The sequence below is a fragment of the Chlorella variabilis genome (genome assembly GCF_000147415.1).
Source record: "Chlorella variabilis unplaced genomic scaffold CHLNCscaffold_22, whole genome shotgun sequence".
NCBI classification, from domain to species: domain Eukaryota; kingdom Viridiplantae; phylum Chlorophyta; class Trebouxiophyceae; order Chlorellales; family Chlorellaceae; genus Chlorella; species Chlorella variabilis.
The window spans coordinates 711,452-733,932 of NW_005435066.1; the positions used below are offsets into that span (position 1 = coordinate 711,452).

A 22,481-nucleotide genomic window follows, 5' to 3' on the forward strand; every position below is an offset into this window, starting at 1 on the left:
CTATGCCGCGTTTGTCCTCACAAAGTTTCGACATGGGAGGAATCGAACCTGTGCCCTCTCGGAGGGTTTAGACACTAGCTCCAGCGCCTTCAAAGAAGGCCTTTCTTAGCCGCGGCCTAGGGGGAGTGGGGATGGCTGGTAACCAGCGCTGCACGTGGTTCGCGAGCCCCCGCTGCTGTGTGGCCCTTCGTCTCCCTGCTCCCACGGCGTCGGGCTGTGCGCCGGCGCGTCTCGACCCAACCACCCCCACCACCGCAACCACCACACCACCACCAGCACATGCACACCAGGCACACGCCTGCACACACACACCCATCCTCCCTCTCCAGGTGGAGTCTGTGGAGGAGATGAAGCGGCGGGAGGCATACGAGCGCAGCCAGGCGCTGCGGCGCATCGAGGAGGACACGGCGCGCACCCGGGCCCTGCAGGAGCAGCGGCGCCAGCTGCAGGGCCAGCGCCGCATGGCCAACATGAACGCCTCGCTGCAGCGCCAGCAGATTGTGCAGGTGGGCTAAGCGCGCTCGGCTGTGCTGGGCTGGCGGGGGAGGTGAAAGAGTGCAGGGGCTGGTACGTGGCTGGCCGGCCCAGAACGATGCCGAGCACAGAGGGGTTGGGAGAGGGAGAGACGTGATCACTGGGTCTCAAGCCCACCACCTGCTGGCTTTCCTTGTCAGCTAAAGTTCGGCAGGGTGTCCTTTGCCCGTTGATGCTTGCCTTTGCCTTGCCTTGCCCCTTTACCGCTACTGCTGCTGCTGCTGCTGCCCGCGTCCTGGCCACCCCGATGCTCCCGCTGCCGAGCAGGCCATGGAGAAGCTGGCGGCTACCAAGTCCTGGGCCGAGATGAGCGGCCCCAATGGCGGCGTCAGCATGGACGCGCTGCTCAACAAGAAGTGACGAGGCGGGGTGGCGCTCGGTGCCTCCCAATGGCGGCGACCAGCCCCTGCAACCACCTGGCACCGACTGGCGGCTGCGGACGCGGCTGGCAGCCACGGCGAGGCAGCCGTGCCAATCTGCAGGCAGCACTTGATTAATCAAAATCGTGACGGGACTCTTACTTACTCTCTGTTTCGCCTATCACCGGGGCCGGGGATCGCGGCAGGGATGCATGGCTGGTTTTGACACACCTGGCTGGGCTGGATTTGATGCGGCGCACACACTGGTCCTTTGCGGAGGGGAAGCTGGCGTGGGCTGCTACACATGTAAGGAAATCATCCAGGATGTTAGCACCCCCGTAGTGGCCCCGCCGCCGGCCCACATCCATCCGGCCGCCGCCGACATTTGGGCAGATGGCCCGCGCTTGCAGCCGGCGGCACTCCTGCTGTAGCTCTTGCCAGGTCCGCATCAAGAGTGGTGCTTACATCGATATTGCTCCCGGCAGGCGACAGAAGTGCGGCAGAGGAGAACACACTCGGTCCTTGCTTAGTACGATTCAAGGGGAGTTGGGTTTAGAAAGTTGTTCAGGTGTGTAGTTGCAGGCAGGTTCAAGTCGTATTCACGGATAGAGTGCGGCACACAAGCCCGCAAGCCATCCGCCTAACAGAAGCGCATGCAGGCGTGATGCGGTCATGGCTGGAAGGGTATCAGGAGAAAAGGCGCAAGGAGAGGAGTCACAGGTGGTATCGGCACAGGGTCACAAGGGAAGGAGTGACAAAGGGAACGATGCGTTCAGGGGTTCAGAGGGGGAGGCCAAATGCAAAAAAGTGTTGCGGCAGAGTCGCCACGAGGGTGCGGGACGCTGCGCGGGCAAAAGAGGGTGCAGCACCGGGAATGGCCTGGCTGCCAGAATCGCTTGCGCTCATTCGTTTTCATACTACTCACGCCGCGGCGCCTTGCCGGCGCCGTGTTCACTGCCCGCAGGGAACCCTTTGTTCATATTTCGCAGAGAAGCCTGTGATCTTATTTGGCAGCCTGCTGCCGGCTGCCTGCTGCCGCCTAATGGTACCGGCAACTGGGCACGGCGCTGCCTGCTGGCGCAGCGCGCGTGCCCGCCACCTCAGCGGGCGCCACGCCGCGGCCGGCGCCGCCGTGGCCGGCTGTCGTGCCAGCCCACGCTGAACTGCATCTGCTCCAGGGGTGGGGCCAGGGGCCAGGCCGTTCCACTGCCAGCAGCCTGCTGCTGCGGCTGCTGCGCCTGCGCCGCACCAGCGGCACGCTCTGCCGCCGCCTGCAGCCGCGTGGTGGGGTGGCGGCGGCGAGGCGGCGCGGCGCCCGCTGCGGCAGCAGCAAGCGCAGGCTCCTGCTGCTGCGCCGGCGGGTGCCAGGGCAGCGTGGCGGGCGAAGACTGCAGGCCCCACAGCAGCTGGTGCAGAGGGTCGGCCTGCTGCGTCTGCTGTGCCTGCTGCGCCTGCTGCGCCTGGGGCTGCTGCTGCGCGGTCGGCATTGGCGGGGCCTGCTGCCGCTGGGCCACCGGTTCCTGCCCATTCTGCTCCCTGAACCACTGCTCCCACCACCGCCGGCATGACCAGGTCGGGTTCGTGAAGCGCGCCCGCCTGGCGGCCCGCCGCCGCCGCCGCCTCTCCCTCCCGAGCGCGCTTCCACGCCGCCAGGGCCTCGCGCTGCTCCGCCACCTCCGCGCGCCGCTTCTTGACGCGCTGCGGCAGGGGGAGGGAGGGGGAGGGAGCCCTTGCACAGCCGGCGCCGCGAGCCGGCAGGCAGGGTGGCCCATCAGGCTGGCTGGCGCTGGGCGCCAACTCTTGAGCCCGACAGGCGGGCCCTGGCGGCAACGGCGCGGGCGCAGGCAGGCGTGGGGGAAGCGGGCAGCCATGCCCCGGCGTGCTAGGGTTCCCACAGGGTTCGCGCGTCCAACCCTCCCTCCCTGGCTCTGTCCCCTCCCCTGCGGCCTCCCCTGCCTCCCCTGCCGCCTCACCTGCGGGAAGCTGGCCTCGAGCGTGTGCTGCAGGCGGCGGCACACGCCGGGCAGCTCGGCGCCCAGCTGGCTGCGGCACGTGGGGCACGACTGCTTGCCCTGCACCACCGCCCAGCGCTGGAAGCAGTGCTCGCAAAAGTCGTGGCCGCAGGGAGAGACCACAGGGTCCTGCAGGCGCACGGCAGGGCAGGGGGCAGGCGGTACCGGGCAGCAGCGTTAAGACGTGTGAGGGCTTGGGGCCGGGGGTCGGGCGTGTGGCGACCGGCGGCGTGCGCCTGGCGGCAGCGGCCGGCCCCGCGTGGCATGTGATGCATGCAAGGCAGCGCGCGCGAGCGTGCTGTGGGCATGCTGCCGTGCAGTTGCGGGCGGGGCGGGGCGCGGCGCAGCTGCGGTGCCCGCGCTGCGATGCAAAGTGCTCGGGTGGCTGGCAGGAAAAAAACCGCTGGTGCGAGGGAAGCACCCGCCCGCCGGTGGTGTTGTGGGGCTGGCCTCACCAGGAGCAGGTCCCAGCACACGGCGCAGGTAAAGTCCTCCTCGCTCAGGCCCTGCCCTTGCCGCCGCCTGGCGGCGCTGCCGCCGTCCGCGGGGTCTGCGCGGGCACGCCTGGGTGCGGCGCTCGCCACGGCGGCCCCGCGTGGCGCGGGAACGGCGGCGGCAGCGGCCGCCGGCGAGGCGGCCTTTGCCCGCCGGCAGGCGGTCTCTGGCGCCGCCCCGGCCTCATCCTGGCTGCTCTGGCGGCTGCTGCTCCTGGTTCTGGCTCTCGGGGGGATCATGGCTTGGGGTGTGCCCGCTCCCGGCGTAGTATGCTGCTCCAGGCACAGCGCCTACATCACTTGCGACACGACCATGTGGTGTAGGAGTGAGCGATGGGCGATCACAGGCGGGGTTGAGACCGCGGCCCCCATGTATGTATGAGGCCGGCAGCAGAGCAGCACGGGCATCTGGATTGTGCACTGTACACGTCCAATTTGAGCGACCAGCGCGTCAACCGCCCTTGGTTACGATTGGTGGGCAGACGCGCAGCGCTTGCAGTAGCTTGTTCGGTCCCATCGCATGTCTCCCATGCCTCTCCTCCCTTGGTATGGGCTCGCCTCAGCCTCTGTGCGGTTCAAAGAGAGAGTGTGTGTAGGCCACAGTGATCGCCTGCAGCGAGTTTGGTGGGATGCCCTGCCGCCGGTGCTGCCGCCGCCTGTTGAGCAGTTGGCGCCGCTACGTAATTGGAGCAGCGGGCGCCTGAGCATTTCAGCAGCTGCAGGTCTACAATGTTATGCAGAGGAGAGCCGCCAAATCCTACCCTGATGGCAGACGGTACAGACTGGTAAAATAGGCATAGAGTGCAGAGCGCCGAACCACTGCCAACAGAAGCGGAGCGGAACGAAAGGAAACAACATGGTGAGCGCCCAGGAGGATCGGTGAGCTTCACCCACATGCTAGATTCACCCAATTATGTTAGATTCATGGGCAGCGATATGATTAATGAGCATGTCTGGGCGGCAACGCTGCGCTTCCATGCCACCCACACGTCAGCTGGCACTGGACTGGATACAGTGTAAAGTAGCAGCTGGCAAATGCGGGACCGCTGCGCAGCCCAGCACACAGTGGTGAGCATGTCCGCGCGGTAAGAGCGTTGAGACACGCCCAAGCGCACCAGCTGCTGCGCCGGCCCGTAGCGCCGCAGGAGCGAGGCGGGAGGGTGAAGGTGGCGGCTGGCGTCGCACCCCCACGCGCAGCACACTGCACCCACATTTACCCGGTGTTGAGCGCACCGCTCAGGGTCAACAGGAGGACCGCCAGCTCGTCGGGGAACGATTCCACAGGGGACATGGCTGCGGTTTCAACTCTGCCCGCTCAGAGGGCTTGGCGTGGCTGCTCATACTGCTATCTATTGCTGAAATCCACCAAATGAAACCAAACAAGAGGAAAAGTCTTGCACCTGCGCTGCCTGCGGTGACAGCACACCGATTGATGCCGCTGGCAATCCCAGCTGCTTGTCGGATTGCTTGAAATTGCCTGTAGAAGGCAGCCAACATGGTGCCGGCACCACTTCTCGGCAGCAGGCTTCACCGACTGGCGGTGTTCTGCACGCTCAGCATGTGGATCTTCGGCTTAATTGCAGGTGGGTGTGGTCGCAGCAAGTCCCAGGAACCTCCTTCTGGCGCCGGGTTGGCGCGAGCAGCGGGAGTGGCGACCCACCCTGCCGCCAGTCTGCCCGGCTCGCCGTGCAACGTCCCTTGCTGCTGCTGCCTGGGCAATGCAGTGAGCCTCTGGTGGATACAAGACTTGCTGCTGCTGCCGCGCCCCATCGCCTTTGTGGGGCTGGCCATCAAGGTAAGCACAACACCGGCCTGCGCTCCATGCGTCTCCCTCGTGTCCGCCTGGCACCAGGTCTCAGTCTGCCTGTTGGGCGCTGTCGCCGGGCTGCACGTCGTTTTGGCTCAGAACCGCTGCCTGCAATTCCCCATTTGCATTTGATTTTTGCCAGTCAGTGACCTGTGTCCTCAGCGGCCCCTGGTCCTGCCCTCCCGCCCCGCCGCAGCTGGTGGCGCTCGCGCTGCCGCTCACCCTGCCGCCGCCTGCGCCCATCAGGCGCTTCCTGCGCTTCTCAATGGTGGCGGCCGGGGAGTACTTCCCTGTCAAAATTGTGTGGGAAGGCGATGCAGACGACTACAGCAAGGGGCCATACGTGATCGGTGAGGCCTGCTGGATGGGCGGCTGGGGAGCGGCTTGGCTGGGTGGCAACATCGGGTCCTGGCCTCCGTTGTGGTGCCCCGTGGGGGGGAAGCCAGGCTGGGCAGGCAGCGCCACCGCTGAGGGCCACTTGCTGCCCTGGTTGTGGCTCATGCCTGCATTTGCGCCCCCCAAACAGTCAGTCACACCTCTCCAACCACCACACCCTCCAACCATCACGCCCCTCCAACAACTGCCCAGGCACCCACCACCACTCCCCCGCCGCCGCCGCCGCCGCCCGCAGGCTACGAGCCGCACTCGGTGCTGCCGCAGGGCATCTGCATCTTCTGCCGCTACGCCTCGGACGCGTGCCTGATCAAGAACACCCGTATCCTCGTCTCCTCGGCAGGCTTCTGGGCCCGTGAGTGACAGTCTTCCCAGCCATGCCGACAGCAGTGCTGCGGCAGATGGCGGCGCCTCTCCAGCAGCCGTTCAGCGCTGCTGCCGGCGGCCGGCGGCCCGAGCCGAGTGTTGACCCCTCTTGCCGCGCCTGCCGTGCGCTGCAGCCTTCATGCGGCACCTGTGGTGGTGGCTGGGCTGCCGCCCCGTGTCGCGCCACTGCTTCCAGGCGCTGCTGCGGAAGGGCAGGTGGGCGGCGGGTGTGCAGGGGAGGCACCTGCCTGGAAGCGACAGCCGAGCCCGGAGGGTCCCTCTGCACGCTGGGCCCGCCCTGCGCGTGCCCGCTACGCTGCACACGTGTGCCTGCCCTCTTGGCCACCCCACTCTGCTCTCCTGCGCCTGCGCCTGCGCCTTTGTGCCTGCCCAGGTCTGTGGCTGTGTGTCCAGGAGGGGTAAAGGAGTGCATCTATATGGAGCGGCAGCCGGGGAGGGAATGTGCGTACCTCCGCAAGCGCCATGGCTTTGTCAGGCGCGCTGGCCCCGGGGAGGCGGCAGCCACGTCGGCACTGTTGCCGCGCTGCGTGGCAGCCAGCTCGGCTCTGGCGCCGCCTGCTGCTGCACCTGCTGCTGCTGCTGCTCTGGCACCGCGTGCTGCCTTCCCGCCCGCCTGCTGCCTGCCTGCTCAGTGTTCGCCTGCATGCAAGCTGGGCCCCGGCAGGCTGCCAAGCCGCCTGCTGCGCACGCTGGCGATGCAGGCTGGCGCTGGAGGCTGGCGCGCCCCTGGTGCCGGTATTCGCCTTTGGACAGGTGGGCGGGCCATGGTTTGTGCCTAAGAGGAGGCAGAGGCGGCTCCCCTGTGCGAGCTCCAGCCATCAGTGGTTGAGCGGCAGCCTGCAAGCGCAGCATCCAGCCTGGATACCAGGCTGTACTCGGGAGGACATGCTCGTGGCCGCTGTCAGGCGCTGCCACCTTGCCTGCACCCTGCTGCAGACCCAGCTCTACGACTACTGCCGCCTCTTCTTCGACTGGCCCCGCAACCTGGTGAGCGGCCTGGCTGGCCTGGCTGGCCGGCCTGGCTGGCTGCTGCTGCGCCGCTGGGCAGGAGCTGGGGGGGTGCTGGCGAGAGGTCATCCAGCAGCAGCCGATGGCAGGAGCTGCCGGAGTGGCGGCGCAGATCAGGTAGCTCAGGGCGCGGGCTCGGGAGATGGCTGCACCGCGCGGCCAGCCTGCCGACTGCTGGGGCGTGGGGTTGTGTGGATCCAGCTGCCAGGACTTGCCACTCATTATTGGCGGCGCTCTGCTGTCCGCCGCTGCAGGTGCCGCGGGCGCAGTGGGGCAGCTTTGTGCGGCGGATCGGCTATGTGCCGATGCTGGTGAGCGCGTGGGCTGCTCAAAGGAAGAAAGAACGGAATGCAGCAAGAGAGCTCGCATCGCTTGCTGGCTGCACTGTGCGACAGCCCGATGACATGCTGCCCGCTGTGTTTGCTGTGCTCTCCTGGCGGTGCCTGCAGGTGTGGGGTTGGTGTGGGTCCTTCATGCCCAGGCAGGTGCCCATGTGCATAGTGGTGGGCAGGCCCATCCCGGTGCCCAGGATAGAGCACCCCACGCATGAGCAGGTGCGGATCACGGGGCCCCAGCCCCGCGCTCGCCAGCGGTGCAGCAGCCAGCCTGCCATAGCTGCCCAGCGACGGCCGCAGCTCCCCCGTCCTCCTCCCCCCTGCCTCTTCGCATCCCTCCCTGCAAGCTGCTTCCCCGCATTTGCTTGCTCGCTGCCTCATGGCATTGCTCCTCTCACCGCCCTGTTTCAAGCCTCTTTCCCCAAACCTGGTTGCTGACCGCTTGGCGGTCCCCTGCAGACGGACAAGTACCTGCAGCTGTTTATCGCCGAGATGGAGCGGCTGTTCAGGGAGCACAAGGAGGCGGCGGGGCACGGCCACGCCACGCTGACCATCTACTAGGCACCGAAGGAGCTGGGGCCTGCCGGCGCGGGGAGCGGCATAAGCCGCTGCCAGTAGCAGCAGGCAGCAGCAGCAGCACACCCGGGTGCAGCCAGGCAGTCACCGAACCAAAGCAATGGCAGCGCTCGGAAGCAGCAGCAGCATCCCTGTGCACAGCGATGTACCACCAACGTCAATCTTCTTTGATTAATTTGCTTAATTTCTTGGCTTCCCTGATTACATGCTTTTGTACAGACATCTCCTTCTATACACGAGAGTGCCCTTATTGCAGCATACTCCACCATCATGGCTCAAGGACTAAAGCGGATGGGGAACAGAAGTGTGCCCTGCAAGGCGGCAGCTAGCAGGCCAAAAACGGAGGTGAAAAGTGAGCGCAGCGATGTGCGCGGTTCTCAAGGCTGCGCCAGCACCAGCGCCAGGATGCGCTGGCTCAGCTCGGCTGGCAGCATAAACACAGCCCCAGGCCCCGCCGCCGCCCTGGCCACGCTCAGGGCCGCGGTGCGCAGCCGCTCACGCTGCTCCTGCCCCAGCCGCGCCACCAGCCAGCCCGCCTCTGACTCGGAGCGAGCCAGGACGGCTGGCAGCGCGCGCGCCAGGTCGGGCAGTGCGCTAGCACCAGCTGCCACTCCTGCTGCGTGAGCGCCAGGCGGGAGACCAGGCCGGCGTAGAGGCTGGCAGCCCGCTGTCCCTTGCCGGCAAGGGTGCCCAGCGTTGGCTGCACCGACGGCACCGCCTGTACCAAGCAGCGGGCGGCCTCCACATCTTCACACACCTCATTTGTATCGAGCGCCCAGTGGAGCGCGGTTCTGCCACGTTCGTCCACTGCTGCGATGGTGGCTGGCGCCGCCTCCAGCAGCAGCGGCAGCAAGCCCACATGCCCGCGCCTTGCCGCTGCATGGAGCAGCCGGCCGTCTTTGACAGCATCGTCGACTGCAAAGCCAGCAGCCAGCAGGTCCCGTACCGCATGCTCGTTGCCCGCATTGACAGCGAGGAAAAGTCGCAACCTGTTTGCAGTTTGTTTTTTTACATCCATGCCTGCAAGCCATATTTGCGAAAGAAGTGATTACCCTTCAGTCTCTGATCTGTGTGGGGGAGGGGATGGGGCTGGGGATGTGGAGGGTGGAAGAGGGTGGAAGAGGCTCCTCAGGAATTCCAGGCCGAAGCGAGCACACCAGTGAAGCGGCGGCGGCGCCAACCAGGCGGGGCTCTCACACAACCTCGCCTGGACTTGCGGCCATGCGCACCTGCCTCGGCACGAGTCGGGTGTGTGCAGCAAGGACACGATTGGGGCTGGACCGGGCTGCAGTGGACGAGCGGATGGCGGACGACAGGCCCACAGCGCTCGAGGCCTCGATAGCTGGCGTGTGACGGATACCGACGCCCCTGGATCCACCAGAATGTCGCTACCATCGCACCCTGCACCGCCGCTGCTGTGCCACGTCACAGCGGCGAGGCGCCGCGCCACGCCCAACATGGACCTCATGCCTTTTGCAATCTCCCGCCCCTGCCCCTGCCCCTGCCCCACCACCCGCAGCCCCACAATCCCACGGTTCTGCCGTTCTGTTGCCGTGGCCTGTTCACCTGTGATGGCCGGCAATCCACCGGGGCGCTGGCGCCTACCAGCGCTGCTTCAAGCTGGAGGTGCACGGGCGCCGTGCAGGGCGGGATACAGCTAGGCTTGCAGGGGCGGAAGCAATTCAATCAAACGGCTGCCATGCAGGCATGCAGGGGAGGTGGTCAGCGTGCGATTGGCCAGGGCAGCCATCTCACGAAACCGCCAGCGCCGGTGCCGGGGTGCGCTCTGCTGGCACCGCGCGCTCTGCTGGCACCACCGGCAGCGGCGTCAGCCCTGCAGCCACCCTGGCCAGGCTGGACCGTGGTGTGCACCACGCCCGGCGCTGCTCCAGCTCACACCGCCGAGCCATACAGCCGCATCTCTTCCTCCACCGCAGCAGCAAAGGTGAGGCTGCTGCCCGGGTCCAGCCCCCGAGCCTCCAGATCCCTCAGAGCCGCCGCCGCCGGCTTGCCGCCGCCCCGCGACTCGTGCACCGACCGCCACGCTTTCCAGAGCGCGTGCGGCGGGTTGCGCCGCGCGGGCTGCGCCGCGGTGTAAGGGCTGGCCTGCACCGGCAGCGTGCCATTACTGCCTCCATCGCCGCTGCCGCTGCTGTTACTGCCGGGGAAGGCAAAGGGCTTGAACACGCCGCGCCGTGGGTCTGGGGTGGCCGTGAACCAGTGCTGCGCGGCAGGCGGCCCGCCCGCGCCGCTGCCGCCTGGCTTTGTCAGGCGGCTGACCTGCAGGGAAGCCGAGCAGGCACACCACACGCGAGCAGAGCCAGCGCTCAGGCAGCTAGGGCGAGGGAGGGCCCGGCATCAGGAGCCAGCAGTGCCGGCGGCTGCCTGGCCCCACCCACCCACACCAGCATGCCAGCCAACGCCCGCCCAGCCCGCACCTGCGAGCCATTGCTCCTGAAGCCGCCATCACACATACAGATGCCGCTGCCTTCGTCCCGCAGGATACGCATCATGGCGGCGGGGCACAGCTGCCCAGCCGCAGCCTGCAGCAGCCTGCAAGGCAGAGGGAGGGCGCAGCAGGCCTGGGGCAGGCAGATCTGGCGGGGTGGACAGGCTGCCACGCCTGCCGCACATGCACCTTAGCAACAGGCCTGCGCCACTGCCGCCGCTGGTGCGACGGAGTGCCGCCCCGCCCGGCCAGGCGTCCCATGAGCCCGCAGCCCGCAGCCCTGGCCCCACCACAGGCCCTGGCCCCACCTGTGCCCCTCCGCCTCCCGTCCCGGGCTCAGCGTGCCCAGCGGCGGCGCGCCGCCGTCCGAAAACGCCGCCGCAAAGTCAAACTGGCCCCGCCCGTCCCACCGCGCGCTGCGCCGCGCGTGCTCCTGCAGCCCGCGGGAGCAGCGGTCGAAGGCGGTCCTGATCGACAGGCAGTTGCTGATGTTGCGCACGCCTGCATGGGAGCAGAAGACAGCGCAGCAGCACTGGCTTGCGGATCCACTCCCAGGTAGCCACGCCTCGGCTCCCCGGCCTGACACACACTTTCAGCTGCAGCAGCGGTGCTTGTTGCAATGGACGAAAGCAGGCGTGGCCCCACCCGCCGCCCTCCCTCGCCTTGCGTGACGCGCTGCGCGGCCCACCACCTGCCCGCCGTCTCCAGCACCCAGGCCTCGTAGGCGTCCGCCACTAGGAAGGAGTTGTGGTAGGTCCAGCTGCCTGCAGGGGAGGAGGAGGAGGGGGAGGAGGGCAGCGGGCGGCGGCGGTGGCGGCGGTGGCGGTGGCGGTTGTTGTGGTGGTGGGCGTGGGAGTGGTTGGTGGGTGGCGGGCAGCAGGTGCGACGAAAGGACTGCAGCAGCGGGCTGGCTCAAGCCCGAGGCCTGTGGTGCAACGCAGTCGACTCAACCCTGTCCCTGACCACCATTCAGCGGCCCAGCCAGCAGCCCCGCCCACCCACCTCCCTCCTCGCAGGCGCCCCCCTGCCCATGCTCCTCCAGCAGCCCAGTCATGACCTCCACCGCCGCTGCCGCGCTCCCGCCCCGCTCCAGCCCCAGCCTGCGCCAGCAAGGTCGCGGCGCGGCGCACCACCACACTGCCCATGAGTGCGTGCCGGCACAGCATGCAGAGGCAGCGCAGCAGCACACGCCGGCGATGGTGTCTGGCCAGGTGGTAAGAGCAAGGGTGATCTGGGAGGCGGTACAGGTCCGTACCGCACGAGGTCCATGCCCAGCAGCGCGGCAGGACCGTCAGAGTCCTCCACGGTCCACACCGCCTCGTTGCCGCACACCACCCCCGCCTGCGGCGGCGGCACCAGCAGTGGCGGCAGCAGCGGCTTTGCAATTGCAGCTGACAAGGGGGCTCCGGCAGGCGCAGGGGGCTGTTGCTGTCTCCCTCGCCTGCACGCTCTCGCTACCCCGCCAGCCACGCCCAGACCGTCACAACAGCCACCCCCCACCCACCCATCCACCCACCACCTCCCACGCCCACCCAGGCAGCTGCCCATAACCCTGCTTGCCTCGTTGGCCCCCATCTCAGCGCCCCACATCCAGCTCGGCTTGCTCAGCACCACGGCAAGGGTGCGGGGCGCCTGCGGGATGGCGATGTAGGTGCACCGCACCACCGACCCCGCCGGGTGCTCGCCGCCGGCGTAAGCCACCACCTCTTGCACCTCCTGCAGCGGCGGTGTCGAGGTGGGTGCAGGTGGGTGGGCCGCCACCGGCGCCAAAGCAGGGCAAGCTGGAGAGATGCGGCTGCCACGTTCAGGCCAGGCAGGGGACCGCTGCGCCTAAGCCTCCCACCTCGCGCTCCCGATCGCTGTTCTTTCCAAACACCACGCTGCCGTCGGCCGTGGCGGGCAGCAGCACCACAAACGTGTCGCAGGAGCGCGGCGGCGACGGCGACGACGGCGAGGGGCGGGGTGGCGGCGCTGCGGGCCCCGGGGCACAGGCGCGTCCGGGCGTAGACGCTGGCGACAGCAGCATGAATTTCGGAGGATCTCCCTGCAGCTGCCGCAACGGGTGGCGGAGAAGGGGAGAGGGAAACCCTGCACCCACCGCCAACGAGCCTCGGGTCTCGTCGACTGGAAGCACAAAGGCGACTGCAATAGAGCGACAGTAAAGCAGAACAACAGTGCAGGGCGGCATGGCGCCACCACGGCGCCAGGCGGGATGCCGCCACGCGGGCGTGGTGCTGCGGCCACTCCTGCTGCTGCCCAGCCTGATGCGGTGTAGTGTACTGCACTGACACCTTGCTCCCTTCCTGGCTGGCCTGTAGCACCAATACTCACCACTGACAATAGGCCCCTTGCTGCTGATGAAAGCTGGGCATATTTTCAGTTTGTGCATGATGCCCTGCTGCAGGCAGGGTCGGCACTTCGGCAGCTGGCTCCCGATTGCCTCCAAACCCCGGCATGCCCTACGCCTGCTTCTGTCCTCCGAGGTGATTTGCCTGGTTTGACAAACAGTCCGCGCCCACCGCAACTGATGTCAGGCTGCACAAGCTAATCAAAAATGTCATCCAGGCTGCACGAATCGATGCGGGGATCAATATGCAGGTCGGGCCTACTGCGCTGCGCCTCAAGGACTTGCACCATATCATCCTCTCCAATCGCCCTGGCTTCAGAAGAGACGAGATGCAGCCTCTTCAGGCGAGGTTGCTGGGCCGCCCATCGAACAATTCTGACCAGCTGCTGCGTGTCAGCATACATTACGCCAAGCGCTCCAGCTGCGGCGCCGAGGCCAGGGCGTCCAGGCTGTCAACAATCAGCTTGCTGGGCGCAACCAGGCGCTGCAGTGTGGCCAGCCAGGGTCCAGCGGGCAGGGCTGTGCCATCGGTGGTGTTGCAGCGCAGGCTGTTCAAGTGGCACAGGGTGGTCAGCGCCAGCGCAGTGTCGGTCGTGATGTCTAGCTGCAGCCGAGTGAGATGAGAGAGGTACGGCAGCTGTCGCCCAACAACTTCCATCGCCTCGTCAGCGAAATCGCCTCTGTAGTCTATCGCCAGAAAGCGCAGCTGGGTGAGGCGGGACAGGCACTCTGGCATGGGCCCACAGATGCGGCTCAAATCCAGGTGCTGCAGGCGTGTGAGCCTCGCCAGCGGCGCATACCCCTCAGCATCGAAGCACGTGAAGGACAGGGCGAAATGGCGCAGCCCAACCAGGTCTCCGATCTGCATGCGGCGCAGGCAAGTGTCACGCTTCAGGTTGGACTGACTAGAGTGGGAGGGCAGCAAGCATGCTGACATCTCTGCACACCAGGTGGGGTAAGTCTTCGACAGCGCTATCAGGGAGGAGGACGAGACGAGTGAGACGCCCGGAGGCAAGCGTCTGGGCTGATACGGGTGCCGTATTCATCGTTCACGTCCAGCTCCAGCGACTCCAGCGCTGTCAGGAAGCGCAGGGAGCCGGCAACTGCCGAACGTGTGTCGGCGGCATGTATGTTTATGCGGCGCAGGCTGCCCAGCGGCGCCAGCCAAGGACCGAGCACGAAGTGCTGAAAGTCGAGGCCGGCCAGGTGCAGCTCCGTCATGCTGGCGCAGGCTGTCAGCGAAGCGACCACCAAAGCAAGCGCCTCTGGCTCGTCGTGCTTATGTAGATCAGGGCTGCCCAGGTCTAACTTCAGCCGCAGGATAGCCGCGGCGCGCTATCCACTCGCAGAGCGACCGCAGGCGCGGAATGAAGCGCTGGCCCGACACAGATACCTCCACCAGCCTTGGCTCATGCTGGCTGACGCCTACGATGCTCTCTGGTTGGAGTCCCAGCAGCTGCAGGCTGTGCAGCAGCTGGCAGAAGAACTTGCAAACCATGGGCAGCGAGCGGTGTCTGCACAGGGGCGGCAGCAGGAGCAGAAGCGGCAAGTTGGTGGGATCGTTCCGCAGCGCTGCCGCACGCAGCTCGGTGCTATCGGTGAGTGCCGGGGCAGCCTACCTTTCCAGCAGGGAGAGCTTGTCAAAAACCAGGAGCAGCAATTCGCTGGGCAACATGTCCAGCCCTGGAGCCCTGGAGCCCATGCCGCTGGCTGCGTTTGTGAGAGAACCCAGGTGGGAGGCGAGGGAGTGGGCGCTGTGAGGTTGAGTTTTGAGTGGGTTTGAATTCAGAAAGCAAACAAGCACGCTCCGGAGCTACAACAGGGCGGCGGAAGAAGAATTATTGACGCTCAGGAAGAGATGCAATGCAGCTGCGTGTTTATTTTTCTGGCGCCAGCGGGATGCCAGGCGGGATACGGCGCCACACAAGCGGGCAGTGTCGCTGTCCTCTGCATGAGAAGCCCTGGCTCCAATGATGATGTTGGTGCTTCACAGCTCTGTAAAGAGGTCGACGCATGCGGCAGCGAATGCTGGCACCACACACGCACACTAGACCGCCTCCAAGCTGCAGAAGCACACCCCCGAGCCAGCGCTGCTGCCTTTCCGTTCCTGGTGTTGCAAGTTGCGGCATCGAGCACATGTGTTAGGCGTGCAGACAGCGAGATGCAGTGCATTGTAACGTAGCGAGGATCTGTATCAGCATAGCTACTCCTGCATGGGCTCTGGCCCCCCTGCCGCCAATGCTGCTGCTGCTGGTGCTGGCGCGAGAGCAGGAACAGCAGGCCCAGCTGCTGCTGCTGGGATCGACACTGCCGCCGGAGCCGGCGCCTGCTGCTGCTGCTGCTGGGTCGCGGCCGCTGGCGCCGCCTGCGCGGCCTGCTGCCCGGCGGCTGCCGCGGCCACCTGGCGCTGCTGCAGCTGCTGCATGGCCGCCGCCACCTGCGCCACCACGGCCACCTGCGCCGCCGCCTGCGCCTGCAGCGTCTGGTGGTGGCGCACCTCGGAGCAGCGGGGGCAGTGGTACAGGCGGCCCCGCCCCTTGCTGTAGTCCTTGAAGGAGCCTGCGGGGGAGGTGTGTGAGAAAGAGAACGCGAGGATGCACTGCGTCGGTGTGGCGGCGTGGGGAGAAAGTTGTGGCCCGAGTAGAGACGCAGGAGCAGCGGCAGCCACAGCAGTGGGCCACGCAACCCTCCCGAGCCCCAGCTCCCTGCACCGCACTCCTTCCCCCGGTGCCGCCAACACGCCGCCAGCCACAGGCACCAGCAACCCCTTCAGGCGGCCGCACCCCCGCCCCCCGCAAAACACACACCACCAGCCAGCCCCACCACCAGTCAACCCCACCAGCAGCCAACCCCGCAAACGCCCCCCGCCTCACCCCTGCCCTGCCGCGTGTCGCAGGAGAAGTGCACCCAGCAGTCGCACATGTCGCAGGACAGCCAGTCGGCGGCGTGCTCGTCGCCGCGCCCGCAGATGCCGCAACGGTCGCCCGTCACGTCCTCGGGGTGGGCCTGCGGGGGGTGGTGGGTGGGCGTGTGTGTGTGTGGGAGGAGGGTGGTGGCCTGACATGCTGACGCTCCGGCACGACGGAGCAGCTGCCCTCCCACACGCCTCCATCTCCCTCCCGCCACCACCCTGCCGCCCAGTCCACCCCACCCCACCACAGCCGCAGCCACACGACAGGACAGCTTCCCACCCCAGCCGCATCTCCCTCCCTCCCGCCCCAGCAACAGCCTCCACCTGCTCATACTCCAGCAGGAAGACCTGGTAGTGGCGCTTGAGCGCGTTGCCCACCCCCGTCATCTTGTGGTGCGCCGTGAAGTTGCGCATGCGAGGGAAGACCTGCCCCTTCCAGTTGATGCCGTTTCCCACCTTGTAGCCGCCCCGGCTGCACACCTCCCTGCGGGGAAGAGGGCGGCGAGGGAGGCAAGCAAGGGCAGAGGCGAGGGCGGGTTGGTGGGTGGGCAGGCAGGCGGGCAGACGGGCAGGAAGGCAGGCCATCCGCGCCACAGCAGCAGCAGCAGTGAACAAGATCTGCAGGCAGCACCAAGCATGCGGCACTGGGGGCGGCACGCAAAGAGCAGTACCAGGCAGTACAATGCAGTACAGGTCGCAGCGCCGCGCCTATACAGGTGGAACAGGTCCAGCTTGCCGCCGTTCAGGATCGCCTCGGGGAAGACCTTGGGGTCGATCTGGCGGCCCTGCAGGGGTAGTGGTACAGCAGCGGTACAGGCTGATTACCACAGAGGTGAGGCTGGGCCGGCCTGCACGCGGCACTCCGTGGGCATACCACCCGCACGCCGGCTGCGGCCCGGCAGCGCGGCTGCCGCACAGGCAGCCGTGCAGGCTGGCGGCGCGGGAGGAACGAAGCGGCGCCAGCCGGGCGTGGCGCCAGCCGGGCGGCGCCAGCCTGGCAGCGCGCCCACCTGGCGTTCCGTGAGGAAAGCGATCAGGTCTGAGTAGAACTGCTCCTCGTTGCAGAAGGCCAGCGGGGGGCGCCCGCTCCTGCAGAGGGCAGGCAGCGTTTGGCGGTGTTGGCAGCAGCATGCGTTGATGGCGGCAGCAGTTTGTTTGGGGTGGTGGTGGCGGTGGTGGTGGCGGGAGGAGTGGGTTTGGGCTGGCGGGCCGGGAGCGGCGACGCAAGTGGAACGCAAACGGTTGAGCCCCCCCTGCCGGATGCAGCACTGGAAGCGGCGGGCCCCGACCACCCACAGGCATCCACCCACCCACCCCCGGCGGCACTCACTTCCATGGCTGCTGCTGCTGCAGCGTCTGCTGCTGCATGAGCTGCTGCTGCTGCAGCAGCAGGGCCAGGCCGGGCGGCGGCTTGACGTCAGCTGAGCTCTGCTCGGGCGGGCTGTCGGCACGCCCTGGCCCCGCCGCCGCCGCCGCCGCCGCCGCCCCAAAGGCGCCGCTGCCGCCGCCGCCGGCCAGGCCGCTGCCGCCGGCCAGGCCGCTGCCGGCTGGGAAGGTGCCGGAGGGGCCTGCGCTGGCCAGGCCCGCTGCTGCCGCCGCCGGGGCGGAAAAGGGTGGCGGCGCGAGCGCCGGGCCTGTGCCGCTCGCGGCGTGCGCCAGCCCCAGGCTGCCTGACGGGCCCGCCCCATTCAGCATCGGCAGCACCGCGCCATCCCTGAGCAGCGCCGAGGCGCCGCCCGCGGCCGCGGCGGCCGCCGCCGCGGCGGATCCCGGCAGGGATGGCGGCAGCGGCGGCCGCGCGCCCAGCGCCGCCAGCCCCGAATCCACAGCCATGGGGCCGCTGCCGTCCGCCGCCGGCAGGGGCGCCGCCGCGGCCGCCGCCGCCGCAGCAGCCGCCGCCGCTCCGAGCGCCACCGCCGGCTGCAGGGAGGGGGCAGCAGCCGAGGCAGCGCCTCGTCGTCAGCCTGGGCAGGGGCCCGCATCCCTGGGCGCCACCCGCACCCTGCAGGCACACCAGAGGCCCTGACCCCCCGCCTCGTCCTGCCTGCACCCCTGCACTGCCCCCTCGCCTTCACAACCCCTTTCCCCTTCCCCATAACTCCCTTCACATACCCCCCACACCCGCCCATTCGCACGAGACCGCCATCGCCCTGCCCCACCCTGCCCCACCCTGCCCTGCCCTGGTGCCCCGGTGCTTGCCCTGCCCCGGTGCTTTCCACCCACATCCGCCTTGCTCCTGTCGTTCTGTGTGGTCACCGCCTCGAGGCGCGCGGCGTCGGCGGCGCACCAGGCCGCCACCGGCATGGACGACACGGCGGCCACGCCCAGCAGCACCAGGCCGCGGTAGGCTGGATCCTGCGTGTGGGGTGGCGGGGGCAGCGCAGCGCAGGGCAGGGGAGGGCAGGGGGTGAGGCATGGCGGGGGCAGGAGAAGAGAGGCGAGGCAAGCAGGCAGGACAGCCCCGAACGGCGGGGCAAGGGATGCTACACAGCTGATGCTACACAGCTGATGCCAGGGCAGGCGGGCATCATGATCCCTGCCCGAGGGCGGCCCTCCGCAGCGCTGCCAGCTGCCAGCTGCCCGACAGCTGCCGGGGCGGTACCCTCACCTGTGCCAGCTTCTTGAGCAGCTGCACACACCAGACCGAGGTGACGGCCAGGCCCTCCACCACCGGGGCGCCGCACGCCACCTGGCACGCAGCAAGGGAAAAGGAAGGGAGAGGAGCGAAGGAAGAAAGCGCGGCGGGGGTCAGCCGGTCAGCCGGCCAGCCAGTCGCGCAAGCCAGTCAAGCTAGCCAGCCAGCAGAGCCGGGAGGGCGGGAGCGGCGTGCCCCTGCTGCCCCGCCCACCCCTCAGCCCCAGATCGAGCGAGCAGGCGGCGTGGCGGCGCACTGCCGCTTCGGCGCCAGCATGCATGCAGCGGCTGGGCGGCGCCGTGGCTTTCATGCAGGCGCGGTGGCCCTCCCCGCCTGGCGCTGACACAGGCACACGCGGCCTGGCACCCCCAGCCAGCCTGCCGCGCCCACCTGGCTGGAGGCGTGGGTGGGCGGCGGCGCCACCCCCGGTGCGGCGCCACCTTGAGCTGCAGCGTGTGCGCGTCTGCGGTCAGGGCCTGGCGCAGCGCATGCTGCACCACCTCCTGTGGCAGGGGAGGGTAGGGCAGGCAGGCAGGGGAGGGTAGGTAGGTAGGTAGGTAGGGAGGCAAGGAGGCAGGGAGGGAGGCAGGGAGGCAGGGCGGTAGGTTTGGGGTTAAGTCGCGGCTGCATCCGCCCACAGGCGGGCAGGTAGAACAAGGTTGAGCGACCTGAGCCCAAACCATGCAGCCGCTGGCCGAGCGGCTCGCCGCCACCAGAGCCGCGCAGCCTCAAACCCGTCCACCCGCACGCCACCCACCCGCAACGCCATCCACCCGCCCGCCCGCCCGCGCACCTTGTTTTTGAGTAGCTGCGCGGGCCCCCCCAGGGTGACGGTGAGGCGCGCCCCCGCCGCGCTGGCGAGCTCGCACCGCATGGCGCCGCTGCCGGGTGGCAGGTGGGAGGGCGGCTGGTCGCAGGGCGCCAGCGACAGCAGCTCAGCGGCCCGCACCTCTGCCGCCAGAAGGCCGCGCAGGGCCTCGCCAAACCACCTGCGGGCGGCGGGCACGGCGGCGGCTTCCTTTCTTCTTCACTTCCTTCCTTTCTTGCTTCCTTCCTTGAGTGTTTCTTGGCGGCGGCAGCAAAGGTGGGCGGGCGGGCGGCCACCTGGCCCCGCGCGCACGCGTGAGTGCAGCGCGCCCGGCAGCATGCGGTGCCAGCAAAGGGCAAGGGCATCTGGCCGGCCGCAACCCGCTGCACGCCCGCCGCCCTGGCTGTCCCGCCTTCCGGCCAGCCCAGCCAGTACCAGCCAGTACCAGGCAGCCAGACCAGGCCCTGCAACTGCCTGCGTCCTGCCCCAGCCCCTGCCCACCGTAGGTTGTGAGGGTTGACCATGCCAGAGTGTCCCGCCTGGAGCAGCCGCAGCTCGGCATTGGGTGCCAGCAGCCGCAGGTCTCCATACCCCGGAAAAGCCGCCGCCAGCCCTCCAGACAGATCCACGCCCGGCGCCTCCAGGGCAGGCACGCTGGCGTTGCCCGGCAGCGCCGCCGCCGCCGCTGCCGCGCGGCCGTCGGCACACAGCAGCTCGGGCAGCGGCGGCTCGGCGGGGGGCTCGCCCTCGCCGCCCGCAGCCGCCACCGTGCCGTGCGCTCGAGCCATGTGCGCTGCCAGAGCGTACGCCTGCCGGGGTGGGTAAGGTGTGTGGAGGGAGGGAGCGCCGGCGGCGGTGGTGAGCCGTGGGCAGGGGACGATGCAGGCATGCTGAGCAGGACCGCAGCGGGAGGCGGCACCGTAGCGGCAGCGTCGTCGTCGTCATCGTCGTCGTCAGCGGCAGCGGCAGGAGGAAAGCGCGGGCGACGGGAGGAAAGTACCAGGGCCGCCACCCACCTCGGGCACCGCCAGGCGCGGGTCGCGCAGCAGCCCCAGGAAGGCGTGGGCGAAGTCGGCGGCGGCGAGGACGGGCGGCGCCACGTCAGCGGGCCACGCGATGACGTGGCGCGCGCCGCCGCCGCCGCCGTCGCCGCCGCTGGCGAGCAGCCCCTGGGCCACCAGAGCGCTTCCCTGGAAGTCTAGTACGGCGGCCTCAAGGTGCATCCCAGCAAAGGCCGACTGGAAGAGCTGCACCGCAGCATCCAGCACAGCGCCTGCAGGGCCGCAGCGCAGGCAGGCAGAGGCAGGCAGAGGCAGGCAGAGAGGCGGGGGAGCGAGGTAGGCAAGGTGGCGGGGGAGGGTGGCGGCGCGTCGGACCAGGGAGGGGCAGCCGGGCGCGCAGGAGACAGCGCAGAGCGGGCAGGGCAGGCAAGCGGCGAGCGACCGTGCGGCGGCGGCGGCGGCGGCGACACCCTGCAGTTTCTTTGGGCCGCCGCGGCGGCACCCTCCTCCTCCTCCTCCAGACCAGCAGGGGGCGCACCTTGTGCGCCGTACAGGAAGGGCAGCGGCGCCACCGCCTGGTCCTGGAGGTCCTGCTTGCTGGCAGCGGTACCGCCATACACGTACACGAGGTTGGGGCGCCAGGCCTGCACCGCGGCGGGGATCTCTTCCAGCGGCGGGCAGCGCAGCACTTCCATCTGCAGAGGTGTGGGGTGAGAGGAGAGGGGCAGAGGGAGGTCGGCGGGGCGGTGGCTGGGGTGGTGGAGGGCGGTGGGTGCTCGCTTTGAAGCGCATGCAAGCTTGCCGGGTGGGAGGCTGCCTGCGAAGCTGGGCCGCGGCAGCCTGCTGCCGCGGAGCCAGGCTGGGCGCCGCTAGTCGGGCAGCGCTGCCCCACCCCGCCCCGCCGCCGCCCACCCTATCCCGCCCAGCTCGCGGCGCACCTCCACCGCGCCATCGGGGAGGTCTGCCAGCTCCGCTAGGGGCCCCAGCTCCCGCTGATCGGTTCCCAGCACCGACTCGGGAGTGGGGCCATTCAGTATGGCGAGCACCCGCAGCGGCGTGGGCCTCCCGCCGGCTTCCGCCATTGCAGGGGCCGGCAGGGGTGTGTCGGGCAGGCCACCAGGGCGCGGGGCAGCGCCGATGGTGCCGAAATGCCGGCCGCTGCAGAAGGGCTGCAGGCTGGTGCCGCTCTGCAGATGTAAATCAAACCCGAGAGTTTGTTGCAGAACGGAGCGTGCAGCTGAATGCGGCACACCAGGCGATGGGCACAGAATGGCTCGCCGGATGAAGCCGAGCATGCAGGCCTTCACACGGCATTGTGGGCCGCCTGGTTGGCCATTGGCGCTTTCAATCATTCAGTCACACTGCCAGATCGATTAGAGAGGGCCCACGCTCTCTGCCGTCAGCACCCCAGCCCTCTTGCTGCGTTGCATGGCCTGCCCTCGCCTCTGAGCGCGCTCCGCATCGCACAGATTGGCCTTGCGACTTAGACCCAATCTCCAGCAGGCGGAGCGGCGGCAGCAGGGGGCGGTATGAAGAAGCAGGACACCAAAACCTCGCCGCCCGTCAAGGTGGTGGGCTTCCGCGTGGAGGGCGCCACCCCCTCGCCTCGGGACACCAGCCTGGCCGACGCGGCAGCGGCCAGCACCGCCGCCGGCAGCCCCTCGCCCGTGATCATCCCGCCCGCCTTTGCGGTGAGCGCGCGCCCGGCACGCTGCCGCCGCTCCCAGCCTCACGCATGCGCTGCCCTACAAACTGCAGCACAGAAGGGAGCTGTCTGTCACGCTCTGCACTTGCTGAGGGCCCCCTCCTCCCCGCTCCCCTCCCCGGCAGGGCCACGGCCGGTCGGGCGGCGGCGACGCGACGCCCACCCTGCGCCCCGCCGCCACCCCACCCAGCGCCGGCTCGGCCACCTTCCAGCTTGACGACAGCGACGAGTCGTCCGTCTGCAGCCTGCCTCCCATCAGGACGGAGGCGCAGGGACTAGACCCAGACGCCTTTGCCAGGGGTGGGTCGCGGTTGCGATCGCCGGCGCGCTTTTGGGGCAGCGCATTTGGGGGCAGCCGGGGGCCTGCAGTTGGACAGCAGGGCACGGCGCGGGGCCCGACTGACGCTTTGGGCGGCGGCGGCAGGCGTGGCCGGTGCGGTGGGAGCGGCCGCCGCCGTCGGCAAGCCTTGGATCAACCCGCTCTTTGGCTGATCGAGCGCCCCTGCCCCGCACGTCCCCCCTGCTGTGCCACCCTCCCAGCACCTGACCGGCAGCCTCCCGCCCCGCTTTCTTCGCCGCTGCCCGCAGACCGCACTCCCACCAAGGGCCAGGCGGTGGCGTCGCCGCCTGCGGGCATCCGCGCGCTGCCACTGACACCCGTCGGCACCTCTGCGCCATCAGACCTGGGCGGCCAGTTTGCTGCTGCCGCGGTGGCAGACT

General features: G+C 68.7%; 7 protein-coding genes across 7 annotated transcripts in view; 3 read left to right on the forward strand and 4 right to left on the reverse strand.

Annotated features, from left to right (window-relative positions):
- CHLNCDRAFT_54482 (hypothetical protein) overlaps positions 1-894 on the forward strand; it is a gene marked incomplete at both ends in the record, with an annotated part of 4,186 nt that extends 3,292 nt beyond the window's left edge. The window contains 2 exons of the mRNA XM_005844474.1: positions 330-506; positions 802-894. Of these exons, the coding sequence (XP_005844536.1) occupies positions 330-506; positions 802-894 (270 nt within the window). The remainder of the gene's footprint in view (positions 1-329; positions 507-801) is intronic.
- Positions 895-1,993: 1,099 nt separating this feature from the next.
- Positions 1,994-3,639, reverse strand: CHLNCDRAFT_138957 (hypothetical protein; the record flags this gene model as incomplete). The annotated part of the gene is made up of 4 exons (XM_005844576.1): positions 1,994-2,365; positions 2,448-2,591; positions 2,867-3,034; positions 3,361-3,639. The coding sequence occupies 4 exons, from the start codon at positions 3,637-3,639 to the stop codon at positions 1,994-1,996; spliced, it is 963 nt and encodes a 320-aa protein (XP_005844638.1).
- A 1,318-nt stretch (positions 3,640-4,957) lies between these two features.
- Positions 4,958-7,890, forward strand: CHLNCDRAFT_138958 (hypothetical protein; the record flags this gene model as incomplete). Its single annotated transcript, XM_005844475.1, has 10 exons — positions 4,958-4,982; positions 5,124-5,194; positions 5,403-5,556; positions 5,838-5,954; positions 6,100-6,181; positions 6,688-6,739; positions 6,923-6,973; positions 7,249-7,305; positions 7,444-7,548; positions 7,789-7,890. The coding sequence occupies 10 exons, from the start codon at positions 4,958-4,960 to the stop codon at positions 7,888-7,890; spliced, it is 816 nt and encodes a 271-aa protein (XP_005844537.1).
- A 1,908-nt stretch (positions 7,891-9,798) lies between these two features.
- On the reverse strand, positions 9,799-12,380 carry CHLNCDRAFT_26693 (hypothetical protein; the record flags this gene model as incomplete). Its single annotated transcript, XM_005844577.1, has 8 exons — positions 9,799-10,156; positions 10,327-10,458; positions 10,663-10,886; positions 11,027-11,114; positions 11,353-11,454; positions 11,610-11,695; positions 11,906-12,070; positions 12,198-12,380. The coding sequence occupies 8 exons, from the start codon at positions 12,378-12,380 to the stop codon at positions 9,799-9,801; spliced, it is 1,338 nt and encodes a 445-aa protein (XP_005844639.1).
- Positions 12,381-13,104: 724 nt separating this feature from the next.
- Positions 13,105-13,922, reverse strand: CHLNCDRAFT_138961 (hypothetical protein; the record flags this gene model as incomplete). Its single annotated transcript, XM_005844578.1, has 2 exons — positions 13,105-13,563; positions 13,755-13,922. The coding sequence occupies 2 exons, from the start codon at positions 13,920-13,922 to the stop codon at positions 13,105-13,107; spliced, it is 627 nt and encodes a 208-aa protein (XP_005844640.1).
- Positions 13,923-15,201: 1,279 nt separating this feature from the next.
- Positions 15,202-16,014, reverse strand: CHLNCDRAFT_15191 (hypothetical protein; the record flags this gene model as incomplete). Its single annotated transcript, XM_005844579.1, has 3 exons — positions 15,202-15,260; positions 15,575-15,707; positions 15,937-16,014. Coding segments are annotated over 3 exons (270 nt in total), but the record flags the coding sequence as incomplete, so codon positions are not given.
- A 5,571-nt stretch (positions 16,015-21,585) lies between these two features.
- CHLNCDRAFT_138963 (expressed protein) overlaps positions 21,586-22,481 on the forward strand; it is a gene marked incomplete at both ends in the record, with an annotated part of 3,879 nt that continues 2,983 nt past the window's right edge. Inside the window, 3 exons of the mRNA XM_005844476.1 lie at positions 21,586-21,747; positions 21,887-22,061; positions 22,350-22,471. Of these exons, the coding sequence (XP_005844538.1) occupies positions 21,586-21,747; positions 21,887-22,061; positions 22,350-22,471 (459 nt within the window). The remainder of the gene's footprint in view (positions 21,748-21,886; positions 22,062-22,349; positions 22,472-22,481) is intronic.